General features: G+C 39.9%; 1 protein-coding gene across 1 annotated transcript; it reads left to right on the top strand.

Annotated features, from left to right (window-relative positions):
• The first annotated feature begins 1172 nt into the window (after positions 1 to 1172).
• Positions 1173 to 23915, top strand: LOC130222680 (NACHT, LRR and PYD domains-containing protein 12-like). Its single transcript, XM_056455209.1, has 6 exons — positions 1173 to 1222; positions 10275 to 10448; positions 10564 to 10752; positions 17876 to 18049; positions 22329 to 22375; positions 22971 to 23915. Exons 1-6 carry the CDS (start codon positions 1173 to 1175, stop codon positions 23492 to 23494), a joined length of 1158 nt encoding a protein of 385 aa, XP_056311184.1. The 3' UTR covers positions 23495 to 23915.
• Positions 23916 to 25492: the final 1577 nt, after the last annotated feature.

The following is a 25492-nucleotide window of genomic DNA, read 5'->3' on the forward strand; positions in this document are numbered from 1 at the left end:
GTGGTGACCTCTAATAAATCAGAGACTAAAGAGAAGGAAAAGTTTAATTAAAAAAGATCTAATTTTTGTACAGGCAAGCATGAATGCAAAAGAAGAATAAAATTTCTTAAAATATCTATTTTACATTATATTATATTACAGATTGAACTGCAAGTTCATCAATTCAATCTCTAAAATCAAATGTGAAATAAAAAAATTATCAAACAAAATTAACTTCAGATGAATAATTAACACATGAACAATTTCAAAGATTGACCAGTTTTATGGTAAATGTAGATAACTACTTTGTAAATGTTAGTAACTGTTAACAGTGTACAAAATTTAGGGGAAAATGAGAGTAAGCGGGCAACCAAAATTTTTTGATAGATGTCACCTTTGTCATGGCCATGTCTAAGGCCAAAATACTGGTACATCTCACTAATGCTTACATGTTCATTCATTTATTTTCTTTTTGGCTTTAGTTGCTTTATTAATCAGGGGTCGCCACAACGGAATAACCGCCAACTTATCCAACATGTTTTAACGCAGCGAATGCCCTTCCAGCAGCAACCCATCACTGAAACATGCTTACATGTTAATGCAGATAATTTATATGTATACAGTTTAATGTTGTTGTGAAACTGGATTTTCTAACTTTGATATGATACAGTGGTCCTTCGTTAATCGCAGGAGTTACCTTCTAAAAATTACTCACAATAGGCGAAATTTGTGAAGTAGTCAGCTTTATTTTGTACAGTTATTATAGATGTTTTAAGGCTGAAAAAACACTCACTGCACACTTTATACCATATTATAAATGAAACCAACGATCAAAACCTGTTGTCAAGCGCAAACATTCATTGCTGGCAAAAGGTTCATAAAGCGTTTTAGCTTTTGTGTGGATTTTTAGCATGTGAGAGAAGCAGGGCTGACTACACCTTTAATTTACATTAATCTAATTACATTAATTAATTTAAATTAAATGAATTAATAAAATAATCAAATAATTAATCAAATAATTTCATTAATTTTTATATAATTAAAATTTCATTTTATTTAAATTACATTTTAAATCCAGTTTACACCTTTAAAGGAGTTTCTTCTGCAGTTTTTTCCTCTGGTGTGTTTGTGACTTCAGTGTGAGATCAGCATCATGTGTGTCCAGCTCTGTGTCTATAAAGAGTGATAGGTCAATGGGTCGTGCACCAGACCTCACAGAGAAAACACCATCATCTGCTCGAAGGTATTTTGTGTTTTACATTATTGCTCACACATGAACTGTTTCAAACATTAATTTCATATTTCCATGTGAATTACATTTTTTAAAATGTGTTTTTAACCTTTAAAAATTCTGTCATAATTACCTTATCTTCATGACGTTCCATTAGTGGAACCTAAAAGATGTCTTGAAGATGTTTATAACCAAAACTGTTTTGTTAATATTTTTAAAGACAGATGAAGCTTTTAGAAATAAATTATAGCTGCATTGTATTTCATTGTATTGTTGCTTAAATGTTTGTGTTATGAAAAACTAAATCAAATTATTTCTTTCTAAAATATTTCTATCTGAAGTTACTTTCTGTAAAGTCTTTTAAATGCTTAACACAATAATGACGTTTGTGTGTAATTTCTCAGCTAAATTTACTTTGTAACAGATTACTCAAATAACAAATCTGTCCACTGTCCCAACTGTCTCCGTATAATAAGCACATTTATTATTTTCAGTGTTTGTAAGATATAACTGTATTGTTTGCCTCTAAATGTATAATTACAGTAGTTTTATCTGTTAACAGTGATGAATATGAGTTACCAGATTCAGGAGACGAGACTCACAGGAGACACAAGAGCTTCACAGACAATCTCCAGTGGATCTTCCAGGTGGGAAAAACTCATTGATTTATATTATTACAGTCAAAATGGTAATTTAAAAAGGTCCTGTGTCAGCAACACATTTAATTTTCATTGTTATTTTTCATTTACTTACTTTTAAGAAATAAGATGAATTTGTTTAAGGACTAAATGGCTGTTTCTCAATTCCAAGAATGCAGAGAACGGACTTGCGTTCTTGTGGAGAGCGGTCTTGCCAGGTGTCCTCAGAAGAACGAACTCGGGAGAGCGCAAGAACAGAGAACATGTCCTGTGAGAAATGAGATGCTGCGTTCTTCCTGATGGTCACGTGACCTTCATACGTTTTAAATGGAAAATTATTGAAACATCACAACATTCATACAACAATTTATTGTTTTCCCCTTTTCAAAATATATGCTATGCTTAAAAACATTATAAATATGCGTTGCACAATACAAATAAACCAGATTTTAATACGAATTTCAGCAAATAAACACCCTTAATGTGTTTATTCCTTTATTAAGATGTTTATGGTAATGTTTATATTCACTGTTTCATTCAGGGAAACTCCTGAAGTAAATAAGTGATATCTCTGAACTTTAATAATAAATCTAAATAAAATTCTGCGCTTCCCACCTCCAGTCGCAATGACTTCTGAGACTTCTAGATCAAGTTCGGTGCTCAAGTCTGCATCGGTGCGTCCTTGATATCAAGAGTACATCCGGGAAGTTTCACGTGTCCTCTGTTCTTGCGGTCTTGAGTATTGGAACTGAACTTTGGCAGTTGATGATGACGTTACATGAGAACATGAGGACGCAAGACCGCTGAAGAACGCATATTGAGAAACAGCCAATGACTCCAGTTCTTTCAATTATTTGAAAATAGTGCACACCTGTGATGCTCGTAGAGTTGTCGTTACAGCTCTAGTGTGCACAATAAAGCTGTGGTCACACTGCACTTTTCTCCCCATAGACTTCTATTCATCCGCACGCGAATGAGTCAGACTGGTAACGCAAGCTTATGTGGCAAGTTTCGCAGATCGCTGCATCGAAAAGTTCAAGCTTGGTGAACTCTGACCTGCGAAAATGCATCACTTGACTTAATCCAGCCCCTGATCACAGCACTGTATGACAGAATTTCACATGCTCAAACTGTAGCGTGACCGCATCTTAATTCAACAGACTGAAGTCAATTATTCCACACATCCAACAAAGCAATTTTGTGTTTAATAGATGTCCATACAAATACAATTTATGCTGTCAGTAAAAATCTAATAAACATCTAACAATAGTCGAAGACTAGACTAGACATCAAATACACAGATTACACAGACTTCACATTCATTCAAGATTCCAAATTTAGCCTTATTTTAGGCAAGCTGTGTTTGAAGAGACATCTATGTTGAGAAGTCTGTTATACCTCTTTTAAACACAAAAACATGCTTGATGAGATACTCATGTTCCCACACCTAAAGCCACTGTTCAGATATTGTATTTCAGACATTTTTTAGCTTTTTGTTCTCAAACTGCTCCTATGTGGAAGACTAGTGATCAGACGAGTGTCTCATCAGACTATCAGCAGTCATCAAATCCTCCAAAAGAGCTCAGTAAGTCTAAGTCCTTTTTCCATTCAAGGAATAGACATTTTTTAAAATTAAATAATACAATGTACTGGAGCAAAGATGGGCCGAGGATCGCCAGTTTACCAACAAATACGAGAGAGAATGATTGAAATGTTTAAAAACAATGTTCTTCAGAGAAAGGGAGGAAGACATGTGGATATTTCACCTTCAACAGTGCAGAAAGTACATCCAGAAAGTATTGATAACGCTTCATTTTTCCACATTTTTTTTTTCAGCTTTTTTTATTTTAAATAAATTTGCAACAATTTTAAAAACTCTTTTTCCACTTTGTATTTATAGGGTATTGTGTGTAGAATGTTGAGGAAATCAATAAGTTTAATCCACTTTGGATTAAGGCTGTAACATAAAAAAATATAATAAAATAAATAAAATTTAAATATGCACAATATTTATGTTGTGGACACTTTAAAATACTGTGATAATTGTTTAATTGTTTATTATTTAATGTTTTAGATTGTTTTTAATAATATTGAGATTAATCCATTGGCAGTGGTTGTTCAAGGCATAGTTTACCCAAAACTGTCTATTTTCTTTTTTACTCACCCTCAAGGGGTTATAAATCTTTCTAAAAGTTTATTTCTACTGTTGAGCATAAAATATATTTTAAAGAAAGCTGAAACCCAGTAGCTATTGACTTGCATAGCATTTGTTTTTCTTTTCTATAGAGGTCAATGACTAATGTTTTTCATCTTTAAAAAAACTTTGGTGTTCAACAATAACAAAGCGCATAATTGTTTGTAACCATTTGAGGGTGAGTAAATATTTTAGTGAACTATCCCTAAAAAAGCAAATAAGCCATTAACCTACATTGTCTTCAAACACTGATGTTGCTGGTGAGGCAAAAGCATATTTGAACAGTACAGATTTCTAACCATGTATTCAGCTTCTCTGAAATATAGTAGATGAATTTGAGAAATGCAGATCATCTATTGTCATCCTCTCTCATTGAGAACCATTTTATAACCGACTTGTGAATTTGTATGTGTTGTCCTTTTTGTGTGTGAAAATTGAGTTAATTTTTATGAATCGTGCAAGCAGACAAACAATGAAAGAGGTGGATCCAAGTGCAGTTTTAATGTTTAATTATTATATTAATTATAATTTTATAACTAAACATTAAAATGGCCTTTTAAACATGTTGGGACAGGAGCAGTTTAGGCCTAGTAATAATAATGATGTGATGTGAAACAGGTGATGTCAACAGGTGATTGTAATTATGATTGAAAAAAGCAGCATCCAAGAAAGATCTAGTCCTTTACATTTACATTTACATTTAGTCATTTAGCAGACGCTTTTATCCAAAGCGACTTACAAATGAGAACAAGGAAGCAAATTTACACAACTATAAGAGCAGCAGTGAACAAGCGCTATAGACAAGTTTCAGGTGTGTAAAGTCTAAGAAGCAAAAACATAAGTAGAAAATATATATATTTTTTTTTTTTTTGAGAGAGAGAGAGAGAGAGAGAGAGAGAGAGAGAGGGCACAGTGGTATAGCCAGAGAGGCAGTTGCAGATTAGGAAGTAAAGTGGAGACTAAACAGTTGCGTTTTTAGTCGTTTCTTGAAGACAGCAAGTGACTCTGCTGTTCTGATGTAGTTAGGGAGTTCATTCCACCAACTGGGCAGATTGAATGTGAGAGTTCGGGAAAGTGATTTCTTCCCTCTTTGGGATGGAACAATAAGGCGACGTTCATTCACAGAACGCAAGTTTCTGGAGGGCACATATATCTGCAGAAGTGAGAGCAGATACGAAGGAGCACAGCTAGAGGTCACTTTGTAAGCAAACATCAGAGCTTTGAATTTGATGCGGGCAGCAACTGGCAGCCAGTGCAAACGGGTGAGTAGCGGAGTGACATGTGCTCTTTTGGGTTCATTAAAGACCACTCGTGCTGCTGCGTTCTGAAGCAGCTGAAGAGGTTTGATAGAACTAGCTGGTAGCCCGGCTAGCAGAGAGTTGCAATAGTCCAGTTTGGAGAGGACAAGGGCTTGAACAATGAGTTGAGCAGTATGTTCAGATAGGAAGGGTCGGACCTTTCTGATGTTGTAGAGTGCGAATCTGCAAGATCGAGCAGTTCTAGAAATGTGGTCAGAGAAGTTCAGTTGGTCATCAATCGTAACTCCAAGGCTTTTTACCATTTTGGATGCAGTGATGGTTGCTCCATCCATCTGGATTGAAAAGTTATGGTGAAGAGTCGGGTTGGCAGAAACTTCAAGCATTTCCGTTTTCATGAGGTTAAGCTGGAGATGATGATCTTTCATCCAGAGTGAAATGTCTGACAGGCAGGCTGAAATGCGAGCTGGAACCGAGGGATCATCAGGGTGAAAAGAGAGGTATAGCTGGGTGTCATCAGCATAGCAGTGGTAGGAAAAACCATGTTTCTGGATGACTGTTCCTAAAGATGCCGTGTAGATAGAAAAGAGAAGTGGCCCAAGCACAGAGCCCTAAGGTACCCCAGTGTTTAGATGCTGTAGGTTGGACACCTCTCCCCTCCACGACACCCTGAATGACCTGTCCGAGAGGTAGGAACGGAACCATTGAATAACAGTGCCTGCGACGCCCAGTGACTCAAGCGTAGATAGCAGGATCTGGTGGTTTACAGTGTCAAAAGCAGCTGATAAATCCAGCAAGATGAGGACAGATGATTTAGAGTCTGCTTTAGCCAGTCTGAGATCCTCCACGACCGAGAGCAGGGCAGTCTCAGTTGAGTGGCCTTTCTTAAAGCCAGATTGCTTGTTGTCCATGAGGTTGTTTTGAGTAAGAAAGTCTAGGACTTGATTGAACAGTACTTTCTCCAAAATCTTGGCCATGAATGGAAGCAGGGATACCGGTCGGTAGTTTTCAAGTAGCGTTTGATCCAGGTTGGGTTTCTTTAGCAGTGGGGTTACCCTAGCCTGCTTAAATGAAGTAGGGAATAGACCAGAGTCAAGAGATGTGTTAATTATGTGAGTCAGTGTTGGTATGACTGCAGGAGAAATGGCTTGCAGGAGATGAGAGGGAATGGGATCTAGCGGACAGGTGGTTGCATGGCTTGATAGCACGAGATTGGACACCTCAGACTCAGAGAGCTGGGAGAAAGAGGTGAGTGTGTGTGGTGTTGGTGGTGTATCTTGAGTGTTTGTTGTAGGTGCAGCAAATTGAGCACTGATTTTTGCAGTTTTGGTGCAAAAGAATGTAGCAAAGTCATCAGTAGTGAGTGTGGAGGATGCGGGTGGAGGAGGAGGATAGAGGAGGGAGGAAAATGTTTTAAAAAGCAAGCGAGGATTGGTGGCACTGTTGACTTTCTGACGGAAGTATGTCTGCTTTGCAGAAGTAACCTCAGTCGAGAAAGAAGACAGAAGAGTTTGGTATGCTATGAGCTGTTCAGGATTTTTAGTTTTTCGCCAACTTCTCTCAGCAGCCCGAAGTTTTGAGCGATGTTCACGGAGAACATCAGAGAGCCAGGGTGCAGGAGGATTTTCCCGGGTTGGTCTGGATGTAAGAGGGCATAGTCTGTCTAGACATGATGTTAGCGTGGAGCAGAGTGTATCAGTGGCACTGTTCGTATCAAGTGCAGAGAGTTTGCAAGATGGAGGAAGAGAGTTAGAAACAATGGTGGATAGTCTATTGGGTGAGAGAGAGCGTAGGTTTCTGCGAAAGGCAACTAGAGTTGGAGTGTGTGGCGGCTCAGGAGTAATGTGGATGTTGAGAGAGAGAAGGAAATGATCCGATGTTTGTAGTGGAGTTACTAGTGTTTGATCAGCGAGGCAATGTCGAGTGTAAATAAGGTCTAGTTGATTACCTGATTTGTGAGTAGCAGAAGTAGGTGCTCTTTTGAGGTCGAAAGATGCAAGCAGAGTCTGGAAGTCAGCAGCTTGAAGTCTTTCAATGTGGATGTTGAAGTCACCTAGCACCAACAAGGGAGTGTCATAATCAGAAAAAGATGAGAGAAGAACATCCAGTTCATCTAAGAAGTTATCTTTAGGAGCAAAGATGGGCCGAGGATCGCCAGTTTACCAACAAATACGAGAGAGAATGATTGAAATGTTTAAAAACAATGTTCTTCAGAGAAAGGGAGGAAGACATGTGGATATTTCACCTTCAACAGTGCAGAACATCATTAAAAGAAATCTGGAGGAGTTTCAGTGCGTAAAGGACAAGGACGCAAGCCTAAGCTGAACAACCGTGATCTGCAATCCCTCAGGTGGCACTGCATCAAGAATCCTCATTTATCTATAAGCCATATCAGCACATGGGCTCAGGACTACTTTGGTGCCCTATATTAACAGTGTCCAGAAGCACCGTCGACTTCTTTAGGCTCGGAGGCATCTGGGGTGGACTATTAGGTGTACTGTGGTCACATTATTTAGTATGTTTTTGGGAGAAATTGACAGCAGTGATTCAGAAAGCTGGAGGGGCTACAGTGAACAAGGGAGAAAGATGAGGGGCTGGTTAATGAAACTGACAGAGTACAGGACAGATGGTGAGGGGGAAACTGACAGGACAAGTGGACACAAAGAAGCTTAAAGCAAGACAGGGACTACTGTACAGTAAACCATGGCAGGTCATGTGGAATAGGATAAAACAGCCAAAACACCACTGAAGTGGCATCTGCAAAATCCGAGGACTGTGGCTTGAGATCCACAACAGCTGGAGAGTCTTATGTGGCCACCATAAGAGCATGGCAGCCATCTTGTGAAATGACTCTGGTCAGGCAGTCATCTAGGGAAGGTAGTAAGGATTAGCAGCCATGACAGGTGATGAACTAAAAGATTTAGTGTGGAAACTGCTGTGCTTGAGATCACTGAATCAGATGTACTAGAGAAGATTGAAACTGCTGTACCAGAGAGAAATAAAATGGTGGACATGGCTGGATAAGCTGAGGAGCTGCAGGCAAGATTACAGGGAAGGCAGTCCTTATAACTGGTGTGGAGGAATCTTTAGAAACAAACACATACAAACAAAAAGCAAGAGGTTTTTATTTGCATCTTTACGATGAATTGAATTATTTTTCAATAGTTTTATTATAGTTGTATCTCATTTTCATTAGATTTTGTAAAGTGCCTTACGATGCAACTTTTAAAGATGCTACAGAAATTATTGTTGTTAACTTTGTCATGTTGTTTTTTTTCTCTTTCATCTTAGGACCATATTCTTTTTATTATTATTATTATTATTATTATTATTATTATAGATAAAAACCTAAAAAAGAAAGAAAAAAAACATCTTCCCCTGCCTTCCAATAATGGTTGTTTAGTTAAAAATAAATAGTGGAGTAAAGTACTCATACCAGAAAAATCTACTTGTACAGTAACAAAGAATTGCTCTTCGTTACTTCGCATCTCTGAAACTAAATGCACATGTATGAGCACAATACCCTACCCTATCTCTTTCCTTGAATAAAAACATTTCATTATGTTAATGAAATCTCCAGCAAAAGCAATCAGCAAAGAAAAAGGTAACATTTTATTGTTGATGAGCCCTTTGAGCAGAGAGAGTTGCCTTTATTAATTAGACTAAAAAATAAATGAGCAGACTCAAAATCATGGTTAACTTTATTTAGACTTTATTTAGAACAGCCACAGAGACCTGTGTTCAGTGTTTCTGTTGCACCCAGGATGAGAAACTTTACAGCCATTGGGGAAATTTAGAGAAGCCAAAGAAATCCTTTTGTCTTGAAGTTGTCAACTCCTCATAGGGAGTTCAATAATTACAAGCACACTAGTGCTGCCACTAACAACTATTATTATATTGACCAATCTATCAGCTAATTTATAGATTATTAAATTCATCTAAATAATTCATTTCATTTCAACAATTTTTACGTTATATCTATAATCAATTTAATAAGCATTTTGGAATATAGCATTTGAAAAAAGCACCATACAAATGTCAACATTCGCATTAAAACACTATTGCACATCATCTATTTAATAAGTTTCAAATATTTAATGTTGCTTTTGCAGTAGATTGCATTTGCACACACTTTTTTATTATTAAATAGTATAAATGATTTGATAATCCTATAAAACATGTTGCCATAGTGTCTAATATTTTATCAACTACTAATTAATTTCTATGTTTCTCACATGGTGGTTGTTACAGTTCATATTTTATTGTTTGCAACTTCACTTCATTGCCTCTAAGAGTTGCCAATGGACAAAACCACACAAAAAAATTGTGCCTTTATTAGTTTTTGTGAGTACGCATTGTTAATATATGAGGCCCCAGATGATCACATAAATATTGTGTTTGTCCTCTACACAGACTACAGAGCTGTAATCTCACTGTTCAGTCCTGTAAGCATTTGTCTACAGCTCTACAATCCTCAAACTGTGTCCTGAGAGAGCTGGACCTGAGTAACAATGACCTGCAGGATTCAGGAGTGAAGCTTCTCTCTGATGGACTGAAGAGTCAACACTGTAAACTGGAGACACTGAGGTCTGAGTTTAAATACCTGATCGATTATTTAATTTATTGATTGATTGATTGGTTTTTTGTTTTGTTACATCACACAGATCACATTAAAGTAATGTGTGCTCTTTCTCAGATTGGTCATGTGTAATCTCAGTGCTCAGTCCTGTGAGAGTTTGTCTTCCGCTCTACAATCCTCAAACTGTGTCCTGAGAGAGCTGGAGCTGAGTAACAATGACCTGCAGGATTCAGGAGTGAAGCTTCTCTCTGATGGACTGAAGGGTCCAAACTGTAAACTGGAGACACTGAGGTCTGAGTTCAAGCATCTACTTTATTCATTTGTTTCTTTTTTTTCTCTTTTCATCAGATAAATTACTAAAAATCAGAATGTTAATCTAATCTGTGTTCTTTCTCAGATTGGCCATGTGTAATCTTACTGTTCAGTGCTGTGCGAGTTTGTCTTCAGCTCTACAATCCTCAAACTGTATCCTGAGAGAGCTGGAGCTGAGTAACAATGACCTGCAGGATTCAGGAGTGAAGCTTCTCTCTGATGGACTGAATAGTCAACACTGTAAACTGGAGACACTGAGGTCTGAGTTTAAGCACCTGATTGATTGATTTTAATTTTTTTATTTTATTTTATTTTTTACATTAGATGAATGACTAAAAATCCCACTGTTTATGTAATCTGTTCTTCTTTTTAAGATTGGTCATGTGTAATCTCACTGCTCAGTCCTGTGAGAGTTTGTCTTCAGCTCTACAATCCTCAAACTGTGTCCTGAGAGAGCTGGACCTGAGTAACAATGACCTGCAGGATTCAGGAGTGAAGAAGGTCTCTGATGGACTGAAGAGTTTAAGAGTTTTAGGAGAAAATTGTAAGCTGGAGATACTGAGGTAAATGCTTTTCCACTCAACAGCAACAACAAAAAGATAGTTAAAAATTGGGTTTACAAATATGAAAGCCCTTTTCCCAACTTAGTGTATTGGCAGAAGAATAAACAAAAATATAGGGGTGTGATTTTAGTCATGTCTATACAAACGTATGCGTATAGGCAAATGTGTTTGAAAGCATTACTGAGTAAATTGCAAAATGTGAATTTTCAAATTAAAGCTTTTCTTTTTCTAATGTACCAACGATGACTAACAGTTAAAGGAATCAGTGTAATTAAAGACCATTTAAATGAATTGCCTCTAAATTCTGTATTCATATTTCATATGTTTATATGAATTTTTTTTTGTATTTGAATTAGTTTATTGGAAAGGTATATTTAAGGATTTGTCAAATATTTAGCCAATTCTGTCAAAAAATAAGTAACAATAAAATAAAGAAATAACATTGGTGAAGACAAAGTTAACCCTCTGGAGTCTGAGGGGTTTTGTGTCCTGGTGAAGTTTTGACCTGCTCTGATATTTGTGCATTCTGCAGTTTCTTAAAATCATATAAAAGTCACATGACACTCTTATTATCTAACTGAAGAATTTTGTCTGACTTGTTAAGATTCAGACCGGAACTTGGACATTGGTCCCAATTGAGTTCAGCAATACACTGTATGCTGTTTCACCTATGAAACAAAACCATTGGTTGAGCGTGCTGGCCTGTTGTTTTGTTCATTTCTGCACTGACACTTCAATAGAAACATCAACATTGATCTGCTCCATGATCTGAGTCCAGTCTTGCTTTATTTTTCTCTATAATTTAAGTTTATAATGCATCATTCTTGGTTGATTGAATATTAATTAAATAAATCGATTTTTACAATCCTTGAAAACTGAAACAAGGCGCTCATCTTCATAAATTAAAATAAGGACGTATGACAGCTGAGCATAATCTGTGGGACTTTCTGAAACTCTGACCAGTGTAAGGAGAGTTTACTCGCACGTGACCTTTTTTTTTAAAAAAAAAACTATTTTGTGAAGTTTTCAAACTAATTTCGAGAGGAGCACGTGATATGATTGACTGCAGCTGGCCACTCATCTACATTCACTAGTTAGCCAATCAGATTAACCCCAACTCACTATAAGTAGCCTAGCTAGAACTACTCTCTTACAGTATCTTCATTTTCCGAAGAAACTAACGACAAGTCCGCTCCAGCTCTTCCGAAAGCTACTCACGGACAAACCAACCTCCTACTATTTTCAATCATCATCATCATCATCATAATATCGTCGTCAACTACAACGAAAACAACAACGGAGGCGGCGGAGATCACAACAGCGCAGCAACGGGCAAGAAAGAAAGAAAGCTCCGCGCTCCCTGAAACATCAGCCCCATCTCAACAACACCCAGCTCAGCCTGGAAGTCTGCCCGAGACTGAGGCTCCAGTAAGAGGCCAAAGGCCTAGCTACTCCAGCCAGAGCACAATGTTTTATACAATCCTCATCTCCCGCTACTTCAAACCGCCACGTACCTTCTCCAGCGTCATCATACGTCTCTCGTATCCAACAAACGACAGTCACAGAACTCCTCCAAACTTATAGACGCCGGAACCACAAATTCCATACTACTGCAATATACCCGAAAAGACCTTACGAATCCACGTCTTCGCTGACTCCGCCCCCCTAGGACACTACAACCACACGCTCCTGCTACGCTCCCTAAACACTACGTACTACAGCCTACAAACACTGCGCCACCCCGGGCCACCAGAGAAAGCCCTAAAGCAATCTCGGAATCTCCCGGACAATAACGCAACTCTTCTAGCCTGCAGCTCCCCAATCCAGTGCAAACTCCAGCCCTCCTCTTCCAGCAATCATTACCACTCTAAACCCAGCTCTCCTTCCTCTCACACTTGCTACTACTGCGGCGACAGGCACGCCGTCAGCCAAGTCTAAAGAAAACAAATTACTTGTCAACATTTTTAATCTTTATACTGATTTACGTTTGCACCCTGACCTAATTTTTCTGAATTTCTCATTCCAGGTCTGTATAACGGATCCAAGCCCGGTATCTTGGCACTCCCTTCCCAGCCCTCCACCAATGCTGAACCAGAAATCACAGAGCTATTATAGAAAAAGAGATCGACAATAAATTCATGTTCGATGCCCTCATTCTTGCTGCTTCGTCAAGCACATTTACATTAGCCTACTGAAATGGGCATTAGAACGTTTCTAAAAACGTCTAATAACGGATCTTTCATCTTATAATTCCGCCTTTTTCAGCATTATTCATCACGCCGAACGAAGATGCCCTAAAGAGATTTCTTGGTTTGTGGTGTGGTATTTAATTAATCTAGTCTGCTGCAAAGCTTCGCAGTCGACATCACCCCCGCCTTTTAAGTTATTCCTGATCTCTGGTATCTCCGATTTCTGGCATTAATCAGGCATCACAATTCTACTTTGCAGTCTGTCTAACATTCGGACGCAGAAGTAACCACATTTATACTTCAGAACTATTTGCGGGATTCTCGCCAATAACTACGGCGTTCGCACGTAGTTCATCTACTAGACGTTTACACGTATCTCTTAGCGACAGAGATATAAGTTCTGAAGATATAATATATCTGAAGATATAAGAAAGTGACAAGTCTTTCTAATATTGACATTTCCATCGTGGAAGAACCTCCGGCTCAAGCACTGCTATAAAATTCCTAAGCATCAATTTGGATTCGCAGAATTGCATACATGCATACCTAAATAAATCGACTGAAATTTAGTTCCCTTCTATATTCTTGAAGAGAAAAGATTGTGCTAAGCACAAACTGTCTATCTTAGGACATCAAAACTCACACGCGCATTATCCTGCAGGGACACCTTTTCGTCACGCACCTCCAACTCGTAGCATCAGTCCCCGGATTAGATGAGAATATGTCCGATCTCGGCCATATCAACTCGGTCTGAAGGGCGTCGCGCACCGGAGGCACCGCTCAACGCGGCGACGGGGTGCGCACATGACAGGGAGAAGGCTAATGTACACCAGACACGCAAATTCATATGTCATTTAAACTAAACTATTTACATAGCGCTCCGTGGCGCGGCAGAATACAAAGAGTCCTGAATTGTGACTAAGCACTGCGGACAGCCCCCGACGCGCACCCTGATAGAACATATGTTTTGAATTCTAAATGCATGGCGCAATGCAGCACGTCACCGAACAGCGCTTAAGGCGTGCGACCAGCTTATGCTTTCCTTCCTAAGCGCTGGAATTGCTGCCCACTCATTTATAAACGATCCAATTTCATCCTCAGTACATATCTTAAATACACAGACGCCGCCCCCGGCCTAGGCTTAGAGGGATGTTATCAGGACTGCCGACGCGCTACCAACGGACCATATCGCGGAGAAATTAATAGTCCGCCTCCAAAATTCTCATTTACCGTTACAATGAAGCCGCTGTCCACTGCACTAACAAAAGGCGTTATCATTATCATGCTTAAAGGCTGCTTCTCCATCTCTTCATTTGGACTTCAAAGGAAAAAAAAAAAAAAAAAAACTTTTAATTAATTTATAACTGTTGTACATGTTCCTAATTATATAAGGAAATTGCTGATTCCCTTTCTTGCTTTTGTTTCTAGAAACTGGTACCAGAAGCAGAGCCGCACCTGACCTCATCCCTCCTTTGAAGATGACATTCCCACATACATGATTTGCATCAACACCTATAAATATATTTTAGGAAGTAACCCCAGAATATCTTAATAGTTCCTCACTACAAAACACATCCAAACATTTTATTCCCCACATAACACTTCATTCCCGTTCGCCCCCGCAAACAATCAGTCTATTCATCTCATACTTGCATTCACACAAACTATGATTCTATTGCTAATTCACAAACCGGCCTTCTTATTAAAGGCATCCCACCCTCCCAGACATCAGACTGCCCATCTCGCCCTACATACGCTCCAACGCATTTCCACACAGAAGGATACCTATCCTTGCATACAGACCACACTCTAGATGCAATGTTTATTCTTGTTTTTTTTTTTTTTTCGAGTTTCTCAGATGTTGTGAAATTACAGTAACATCAAATTTGATCCCAACATCCACCCCACCATCACAGATCTAACTTTGATTGACGAGGAAACTATCAATCATGATAAACAGATCAATCCAGAAAAGGACAATGCATCTACATATTCAATATTCCCTCCCCCACAAGCCATTCCAAACACTCCTAGCATACATGCACTATAGGAAATGCTAAGCTTAAGTCCCCCAGCCCACCTTTTTCACACACCATCCAGTGACACGCCTTGGTTTCAAAACACATTAAAGCAGTCCTCCACCATTCAGGCTTCCCACCAGATTCATACTCCAGTCAGATTTGGAGCCGCCACCACAGTTGCACATAAAGGGCTATCTCAACAACACATACAAACAATAGGAAGGTGGTCTTCCGATACCTTCAAATCTTACATTAGACTCAGCCACAGCCATCTAAAGGAAGCCCAAAGGACCCTCACCAGCAGACACCTTAAACCTAGCGGCCAAAGGCACGAGCCTAATCCAGGGATAAGACAAGACACAGCCATCCCGGCTCCCAGAGGGCGGAGGAGCTACTCAGCCACCCAAGGGCGCGGGCACGACCCAGCCACCTAACCCTGCTTTCTTCCTTCTGGCTCTGAGTCGCACTCAGCTTTCTCTCCCTATTCACTCACCTAACTCCAGCAGGAGTTTTTCCCGCCCAGGCCCCCCCTGTCACCTCCGCCCCCCCTGGCCGCAGCCACAGAAGTCTTCACCACCCCTCCACCTTTACCTGACTTCTGTAGGACCCTGCCCCCCCCATGGCTCTGACTCCCGCAGGAGTGTTACCCCGAGCTTTGGTTCCCGCAGGAATCATCTCACAGCCCCTCCCCCAGCCCTAGCTTTTACATATTATAAGTCATTTAACAATGACATATAATATTGCCTTTATTTTTCTCTCTGTTTGATTTTATTTATATAAATTAATATCTATATGCACCCACGCATATAAATATTAATTTATATATAGCGCTGCCACCATCACGCTCTGTTCCCGCAGGAACACCCCCAGAGCACCAATTCTGCCCGTCACCCTCCAGCAGGAGTCTTCACCTCCCCCTCATCTCTCCCGACTCCTACTGGAGCTGGCCAAAATAGCTCAACCAACCCCGAGCTGTGACACGAGCATGAGTCACGTCACCGACCCTCCCCGGCCCTAGCTTATTTTATTTTTTTATACATTTATTTTACACATTTACCTTTCATTTATTTTAATTCATTTATATATATGTATATATATATGCACCCACGCATATAAATATACATTTATATATAGTGCCGTCACCCTCAAGCTCTAACTCCCGCAGGAGTGGTCCCGAGCATCGACCCCCGCAGGGGTCATCGCCCAACTGCCATTCACCCTTCAGCTGGGGCCTTCACCTGCCCTTCCTCTTCCCGACTCCAGCTGGAGATGGCACATACAGCTCTATCTCCCGCAGGAGTGCCCAGGAGCTTCGACTCCCGCAGGAGTCCAAAAATCGCCCCCCCCCCCCCCCCCCCAAGGCACTAGATTACCCCATTATATATTTATATATCTATATATTTTCATATATACATATATATTTATATATAGCGCTGCCACCTCCCAGCTATATCTCCGCAAGGAGTGTTCCTTGAGCAATCCACTCCTTTGGAGTCCCTGCCCCACCCCAGCCCCCTTCACCCCCCCCCTTATCCAGCTGAAGTCCTCAATTCCCCTTCCCCATTTTTAACTACCCCAGCAGGATTCCTGTCCATCCCATGGCTCTAACCCCCGCAGGGGTCTTCCTGAATCTACTCCCTCAGGAGTATTCATAGCCCATGCCAACCCTGCTCGGGCTCCCGCAGGAGTCCGTATCATCCTTTGCTCCCACAGGAGCCCCCTTTTCCTTTCCTTCTGAAAAACCAATATATCCAGCAGCCGGATATAGCCTTCCAAGCCTTTTGGGGAGTTTCTTCGAATACACGGCTGCTGTCCCGAGTCTCCTGCATTTGGGGAGCTCTCGAGAACCACCTGATCTCGTACTCCCCGCATATGCTCTATGGACCAGGCGGGAGCCCTGGGCTCACCTATCTCCGAGCTCAGGGTTCTCTCCTGGGACAGCATGCCAAACCTGCTAACAGTTGTCAAACAATATCTAAGTGTGAACTCTTGAAGTGAAGTTTTCAAACTAATTTCGAGAGGAGCACGTGATATGATTGACTGCAGCTGGCCACTCATCTACATTCACTAGTTAGCCAATCAGATTAACCCCAACTCACTATAAGTAGCCTAGCTAGAACTACTCTCTTACAGTATCTTCGTTTTCCGAAGAAACCCCCCATCCACCCCATCTCCTCCTCCTTTCTACCTCTTACCACGGGGAGCTCTCGAGAACCCCCTGATCTCGTACTCCCCGCATATGCTCTATGGACCAGGCGGGAGCCCTGGGCTCACCTATCTCCGAGCTCAGGGTTCTCTCCCGGGACAGCATGCCAAACCTGCTAACAGTTGTCAAACAATATCTAAGTGTGAACTCTTGAAAGTCTATTTAGAAACTTTACTGTGTGAAAGTGAACCACACAGAGAAGAACAACAAACATTGTAACAATTTTAATCCCTGTTTCAGAACAAAATAATCGATCTATAGGTGTGAAAGCAGCCTAAGAGAATGAGTTTGTGTTTACAACACAGTCCACAATATAAAATAGATCAAAATAATGAAAGTCAGCTCATTTTCAATTACACGTTACTTTATTACATTACATTACATTACTCGTTAAACATTACATTACTTGTTACATTACTAGATGTCCTTACTAGATGTGTTATTCCTCACAGCAGACTTTACAGGTTGATGTGATGTATTATGAACAATGTCTTTGCTCTGTACAGTTAAACAGATGATGTTGAGTCCTTGTTGAGTGTGTGAGTGTGTTTGCTTATGTGAGGGCTTGATCAATAAGGAGAGCTAATCAGGATGTGTGTGTTCATCACTGCTGTTGACATGAGCAGAAACAGCAGTCAGCATCTTCACAACACAAAGAGATGTGTGATTGTCCAACTGTTTAATGTGGACTATTGCTGTGTTTGTAGATTGTCTGGCTGTATGGTGACAGAGGAAGGCTGTGGTTTTCTGTCTTCAGCTCTGACTTCAAACCCCTCACACCTGAGAGAGCTGGATCTGAGCTACAATCATCCAGGAGATTCAGGAGTCAAGCTGCTCTCTGGACAACTGGAGGATCCAAACTACACACTGGACAAACTCAAGTATGTGGAGCATCACTGGCCTTGTGCTTTTCCACTGAATGGCTTTAAAAAGACACTAGAAAGCTCTTTTCTGATCTTCAGTTTATGGGGTGAGGACAGACAGAAGATACAGCTTGTATGAATTAATAGTATAAATTAATGTGAAGGGAGTTTTTTTAATGAGCTTTCATAAATCAGATTTATTTTAATTTACTGTTTTTGTAAAATAATTCTTCAGTTTGGCCTACTACAAAACTAAAGTTCTAATGGCAATTTGTTTTATACAACATAGACTGCATGCAGCAATGTGTAATGCCAGATTATTATTACACTGAAACAATTCTCATTCTTTAACATTTTTTGTAATAGTCTTGAAGATTTATTTTGAAAACAGAAACTCTGTAGCCTACTTCACTCCTCTTCTAGTCTCCAGATATGAATCCAAACTTGGTAAAATATTTCAATGCACTGGGACAGTCCTTATATTAACCGTGATATTATATCTCATAATAACACTACAGTTTCAGCATTTTAGTTGAGCAGTGAAACTTCTTCCTTACATTTCTGCTAAAGAGCTGTACAGTATCATGTCAGCAATGTGTGTGTGTGTAAGGCCTTCAAGCTGATGTTTTAGCACACTTTTATGTTCTTTGTAGTGTTTACTTCGTGCAAGTTATGAAAACATCAACCTGCAGTCTTGACACACTCCCCACATCATTCTTTAAAACGGTGTTTACCTGTTTAGAAATGGATCTTCTAAAAGTGGTAAATGCTTCACTTCTCTCAGGGATTTTTCCTAACTCACTTAAAACTGCAGTTGTTAAACCCCTCTTGAAAAAGAGCAACCTGGATAACACCATATTGAGCAATTACAGGCCCATCTCAAATCTCCCTTTCATTGGCAAAATCATTGAAAAAGCTGTTTTTAACCAGGTTAACAAGTCCTTAAACTTCAAGGGGTGTTTAGACAATTTTCAATCTGGTTTCAGACCACATCACAGTACAGAGAGCGCTCTTATAAAGATAATCAATGATATCCGCCTAAATACAGATTCAGACAAACTAACAGTGCTGGTACTGCTCGATCTCAGTGCCGCATTTGACACTGTCGATCACGGCATACTTCTGGATAGGCTAGAAAATTGGGTTGGGCTGTCTGGGACGGTCCTCAAATGGTTCAGATCTTACCTTGAAGGGAGAGGTTACCATGTCAGTATAGGTGACCATAGGTGGAGGTGGACACCCATGACACGTGGAGTCCCACAAGGCTCGATTCCGGCAACTCTGCTGTTCAACCTTTATATGCTCCCTCTGAGCCAAATAATGAGAAATAGTGAGCTATGCTGATGACACTCAGATCTGCCTAGCCTTACTGCTTAATAACCACAGCCCCATTGACACCCTCTGCCAATGCATTGATGAACTGAATAGTTGGATGTGCCAAAACTTTCTTCAGTTAAACAAAGAGAAAACTGAAGTCATTGCATCGCATCGTTGGATTTGCTCTTCAGTATTTGGACTCTCAGTAGTGATTATTAAACCACACTGAACTGAGCTAAACTGAACTGAACTTAAACACTACAAACTGAACTACACTGTTCCTATTTACTGTGACCTTTTATGTGAAGCTGCTTTGACACAATCTACATTGTATAAGCGCTATACAAATAAAGGTGAATTGAATTGAATTGAATTGCGTTTGGGAACAGAGATGAGCATCTCAGGGTGAATGTGTACCTTGGCACTAAAGGTCAAACAACAAAAAATAAGGTCAGGAATCTTGGTGTGACTCTGGAGTCAGATCTGAGTTTCCATAGTCATGTTAAATCATTCAGTAAATCAGCATCATTTCACATGCAGGAATCAGATGCTTTGTTTTCAGTGAAGACTTAGAGAAACGTGTTCATGGTTTTATCAGCAGCAGGGTGGATTACTGTAATGGACTCCTCACTGGCCTTCCCAAAAAGACAGTCAGACAGTTGCAGCTCATCCAGAACGCTGCGGCCAGAATTCTGACCAGAACCAGAACATCAGAGCACATCACACCTGTCCTCAGGTCTTTACACTGGCTCCCAGTTACATTCAGAATAGAGTTTAAAGTATTATTACTGGTCTATAAATCACTAAATGGCCTAGGACCTCAATACATTACAGATATGCTCACTGAATACAAACCTAACAGATCACTCAGATCTTTAGGTTCATATAAACTAGAAATTCCAAGAGTTCAGTCAAAGCAGGGTGAATCGGCTTTCAGCTACTACGCCCCTCGGTGCTGGAATCAGCTTCCAGAAATGATCAGATGTGCTCCAACATTAGGCACATTCACATCAAGATTAGGCATTAGTCACCTTTACTGAATGAGCACTGTGCTACGTCCCACAGATTGCACTATTATGTTTTTCTCTTCTTTTTCATTCTTTTATAACCTGTTTTAACACATTTTAATCTGTTTTTAATCATTTTTATTGTTTGTTCTTTTTTATTTTTTTATACTTATCTTTTTAATTCTTGTTTATGTAAAGCACTTTGAATTGCCACTGTTTATGAAATGTGCTATATAAATACACTTGCCTTGCCTTACTTGACCAGCGCTTCCCAAAGTGAGTGAAAACTGACCGGTGGTTCCTAAACTCAAGCTGCACTTTTTCTGAAATCCTGGCTTTCTTAAATCTACTTGTGCAATACTCCTCTGATCTCCTCTGAGTCCTATTGTGTGGTGAAAGCTGCTCTGTACTGGTGCGCATTCATTATAATCCTGTGAAAAATAAAAAGGCAGCTTCTGTCAGTGGAGCAGGATCTATGAGCTGCAGAATTACCAGATAAATATTCACAACTATTACAGAAAATAAAGATATCTGTTCAGAATAAGAGGAGCTTCAGTTTATAATAATCTGTATAAATGCATTATGGCTCTATATGAGGCTAGACGTAGGCTGTGCTGTATACAAGGAGTTACCATTAGAACTTGTATTACAGTCGGCCAAACTGAAAAGGTCTTTTGCAAAATAAAGTGATTTATCAAAATGAATAAAGAATTAATGTGCCCCCCCCCTTTACATGAATTAATAGTGAATGACTTGCTCTTCATAGAAGTGATTGTTCTACGCTTCAAGCTGTATCTTCTGTATGACCTTACCAGAGTAGCAGAGTAGTATTCATTAAATAAGGATGTAATGAATGCTCTGCTGTTATATTACAAACCTCTGTCATAAAACTGCTCCATTAAAACACAAGTCATTATTATAGGGGTGATGTCTTGAGCATCTGATTTTACCTCGGTGCTTGTGTGCTTTCATTTTCTCCATCTCACTCACAGTGAGTTCAGAGTGTTTTAATAAGTAAAACTGGCCTCAGATCAGTGTATCCTGCATCAGACTAACTGAATTATGAGGCTTTGCTGAAAGGATGCTTATTATTACTGTCAATGAGGGACAATATTGTAGCCTACTAAAGGTAATGTGAGTCTCTTAATATTAAAGAGGAAACATAAGCTTGACAACATCAGATTCTGTCAATGTCGAAACACTGAATGCTCTTACCTCTTTCCTGACAGTGATTTTTTTAGAATAATTTTGGCTAGGAATATCTGACCATATTATATATTAAACTAAAGAACCACCCCACTTTCAGACAACAATAAAAAGGTTTAATCTATTTTCTTAATCATCTGTTTGTGTTTTATACACACTTAAATGCAGGAAGGATTCATGAAAAATGTTACATTTATTACAAAAAACTGAGAAAAATATAGTTTTCTAAAAGCTTAAAAAGCATTTATATATCTGCATTTTCAAGATATAAAGTATAACACACACACTATCAGCTTCAATAGTGACCATTAACTGTTGTTGTGAAAATAAAAGATGAAAATCCACATCATATTTCAAGTCATTTAACACTGAATTCTGCTTTATTATTGTGCTGCGCTTTTGTCAATGCATCATTGAATGAATCCTTCAGTCTTTATATCTGTCTGTTTCTGTGTTTAGATTTTGTTTTCTGTGTCCACATCTGATCTAAAAGCTCTGTGTGTCATTCAGAAGCTGATTTGACAGCTCCACACACACTCATGTTGTTTTACTGCAGTTATTAATGCACTGATATCATCTGTTGTTGATCAGCCAATCACAATCCAGCATTCAGCAGACACTCCACATGTCTTATTGTACTGAATCTGCATAATGACTGATGTTTGACCACAATCATTCTGTGTGTGCGTGTGTGTGCGTGTGTGTGTGTGTGTGTTATAAGCTGATGTTTGTTTACTGACTGAAGGACAATCTGTGTGTGTTTACAGTCTGGATCATGGAGGAGAGACAATGATTACAGCAGGACTACGCAAATGTACGACTACACACACATACATACACACACACACTCTCGCGCACACACACTCACACATGCTCACTCTCACACATACACACACAGCAGTGAACACATGCGCACACACACACACACACACATGCTCTCTCTCTCTCTCTTACACACACACACACACATGCTCTCTCTCTCTTTCTCTCACACACACACACACACACACACACACACAATCAGACACTCACTCAACACAAACACAATCAGACATGCACACACTCAGACACACGCTCAACACACACACACACGTGCTCTCTCTCTCTCTCTCTCACACACACGCTTCCTTCTCTCTCTCTCACACACACACTACCTCTCTCTCTGTCGCTCTCTCACACACACACGTGCTCTCCCTCTCTCTCTCTCTCACACACACACACGCTTCCTTCTCTCTCTCACACACACACACACACTCCCTCTCTCTGTCGCTCTCTCACACATGCACACTCTCACACACACATGAACAGACACCCTCTCTCTCACACATACACACACACACACACACACACACACACACACACACACACACAGCTGTGGTTATAAATGTGTGTGTTCTTGTGTTAAGATGTCTGTTTCCTCACACTGGATCCAAACACAGCACACACTCGTCTCATTCTGTCTGAGGAGAACAGAGAGGTGAAGAGTGTGTGGGAGAATCAGCCGTATCCTGATCATCCAGACAGATTTGATTATTGTCTTCAGGTGTTGTGCAGAGAGAGTGTGTGTGGACGCTGTTACTGGGAGACTGACTGGATTGGAGATTATGCTGTGTGTATATCAGTGTCATATAAGAGCATCAGCAGGAAGGGAGCAGGTTATGAGTGTGTGTTTGGATATAATGCTCAGTCCTGGAGTTTGATCTGCTCTTCCTCCAGTTTCTCATTCAGACACAATAACACACACACTGATCTCCCAGTAACTCCGCTCAGCAGTAGAATAGGGGTGTTTGTGGATCACAGTGCAGGAACTCTGATCTTCTACAACATCTATAGAGACACAATGAGCCTCATCCACTCAGTCCAGACCACATTCACTGAGCCGCTCTGGCCTGGGTTTACTGTGTGTTCTGGATCATCAGTGAAACTGAGCTGAAGACTGACAAGAGATTTACCCACAATCCTCTGCAGGAGCAGTCAGCAGCAGTGAGATGATATGGAGTCTCTTCTGTGTGTGTGTGTGTGTGTGTGTGTGTGTGTGTGTGTGTGTGTGTGTGTGTGTGTGTGTGTGTGTGTGTGTGTGTGTGTGTGTGTGTGTTTCTCAGTCTTCATTTGTCACATCATTGATCTTTATTAAGTGTCCTCCAGGATCCTGATGTGTTCAGATCAGCTCATTCTTGTCTACAGATTTATATTTTTCATTGTTTCTCTGTTGTTTGAGCACAAATAATAAAAGTCAATGTCAAATCCACTGCTGATGTTAGAATGTGATGATGAACATGGAAATGTCTGAATCTTGTCTGAATCTTTGTCAAATATTGAATCAACTGTAGAGAAATCCAGCAGGTCAATAAATAAAGGAGAAATGAAGTGTGACATTTGTTTTTGCTCTTCTGATCTTTGTATTATTCATTATTTGACTTGAACCACAATAAAAACACATTTATTCCAGTATTTATTGATCTGTTAATGTTAGTTGATGAGAATAAAGTTGTTCTCTGTTAGTTCTTGTTGACTCTCAGTGCATTAACTGATGTTCACGAGCACAACTGTGGATAAATAACGCTTCAGTAAATGTCTGATGACTGATTCATTCATTAGGATTTATTAACTAGGATTAATAAATGCTCTGCAAGATTGGTTCACTGTTATAAATTAACAATAACGACACCTCAGTGTAAAGTTTGATCATCACAAGACACAAATACACAGACAGTAGAGTTAAAGCTGCATCACACGTTGAGTTTTCTCCATCACTAACACACAATTCCTCGTCATCGCGTCTCCTCTTTCTATTTTCTGCTTTGAGATTCTGACGAGGGTTTCAGCGGTTTTGCTTCTAAAATCAGGTTCACACACACACACACACACACACACATCACTATTTAACTATTTAATCAAATGAAGATTTTACAGTGCAGAATTATGACTTGTTGCTTCTCAAACTACTGAAGTTTCTGCAACAAGGAGAAGCACTTTAGCATCGAGAGCAACACAGTTTAAGTACATTTAGACTTGTTTTCAGTTGCTGTTTGGTTAGAGAACACTTAGACTTGTTTTCAGTTGGTTGTGTGTGGTTGTAGGACATTTAAACTTGTTTTCAGCTATCTGTGTATGGTACTAGAAAGTTTACCACTGTTTCCTTGGTTACTGTAAGTGCTTGTGTGTGCTCGACTCCACAGAGCAAAGACACCGACAAAGCACTTGAGTACTTCTACTTTATTATTTTACTTTATCTCTGCACTCATTATTGTTTTCCTTGCACTTTTATTATGTGTTTACTAATTCCTGTTGTTACTAACACTCGCAAAGCACGGGAGGTACGCTGCAGGCGCAACCCTCACAACCTTCGATCAATTCATGTATCCTCTATTTCACAACTCTTTCTCTCTGTGGGCCTCTGGAATTGTCAATCTGCTGTTAACAATGCAGATTATATTACCCCCATAGTCACTCATTCTGACTATAATCTCATGGCTGAGACCTGGTTGAGACCGGAGGACACTGCTACACATGCAGCTCTTTCTACTAATTTCTCTCTTTCCCACACTCCTCGTCAGACAGGGAGAGGGGGTGGGACTGGACTACTGATTTCCAAAGAATGGAAATTCACTCAGAGACCGTCTCTGCCAAAAATCAGCTCTTTTGAATTGTTTGGTTGAATGTTCTCCTTTTCTTACATGTCTTGTCCTGTGGTTTTGTAGCGTCTTATATGTTTGTCCCATGTTATATGTTCCCACTCCTAGCCTGCACCTTGTCATGGTGAGTGGGCTTTTAACCAAGACAGGCCATAGTGAAAAAATTCTACCAGTCTTTTAACCTTGTCATCTTTCTCTCAGGTATTACATGTGACATCCTGTGTTGATATTCCATAGCTGATCATACTATCCATCCCCCAAATGTGGAACGCTCTGGTAACAGGTTCCATAGTGAG

This window comes from Danio aesculapii, chromosome 4, assembly GCF_903798145.1.
Source record: "Danio aesculapii chromosome 4, fDanAes4.1, whole genome shotgun sequence".
Classification (NCBI taxonomy): Eukaryota; Metazoa; Chordata; class Actinopteri; order Cypriniformes; family Danionidae; genus Danio; species Danio aesculapii.

Bases quoted from the DNA above. Each gene is read 5' to 3' on its own strand.
- LOC130222680 (XM_056455209.1), top strand. From the start codon at position 1,173: ATGGGTCGTGCACCAGACCTCACAGAGAAAACACCATCATCTGCTCGA. The intron at 18,050-22,328 runs GTATGTGGAGCA...GTGTGTTTACAG, and splicing joins TACACACTGGACAAACTCAA to TCTGGATCATGGAGGAGAGA. The intron at 22,376-22,970 runs GTACGACTACAC...TGTGTTAAGATG, and splicing joins TACAGCAGGACTACGCAAAT to TCTGTTTCCTCACACTGGAT.